The sequence below is a fragment of the Penaeus monodon genome, chromosome 24 (genome assembly GCF_015228065.2).
Source record: "Penaeus monodon isolate SGIC_2016 chromosome 24, NSTDA_Pmon_1, whole genome shotgun sequence".
NCBI lineage: Eukaryota > Metazoa > Arthropoda > Malacostraca > Decapoda > Penaeidae > Penaeus > Penaeus monodon.
The window spans coordinates 10,877,716-10,878,016 of NC_051409.1; the positions used below are offsets into that span (position 1 = coordinate 10,877,716).

The 301-nt window shown below is 43.9% G+C and overlaps 1 protein-coding gene across 1 annotated transcript in view; it reads left to right on the plus strand.

Moving 5' to 3' along the window:
• Positions 1-301, plus strand: part of LOC119588563 — a gene marked incomplete in the record, with an annotated part of 91,152 nt that overhangs the window by 84,741 nt on the left and 6,110 nt on the right. Inside the window, 1 exon segment of the mRNA XM_037937203.1 lies at positions 143-250. Within this exon segment, the coding sequence (XP_037793131.1) occupies positions 143-250 (108 nt within the window).

Genomic DNA, 301 nt, shown 5'->3' on the forward strand with positions numbered 1-301 from the left:
CAGCTTGTCCTTTTTTACAATTTTTCTCATATTAACATTAATGTATAGTATTTATCACCCCTACATCCTCATACATTTGTGCATTTGCCAGACATCTTGCTAAAAATTCCTGTTGTGACGGAAATCCTTATTCGTGTTACAGGTTGGATCTTGATGTGGACACCAGCAGCAGTGTGTTCGAAGGCAGCGAGTGCTCCTCTTCCCTGCCCCGCTCCCCCACCGACCTGACACACCACCACGACTTTGATCGGTTAGTTATATAGCCTAGTGGCTTATTGTGACTCCTGGGCTTAAACTTTTT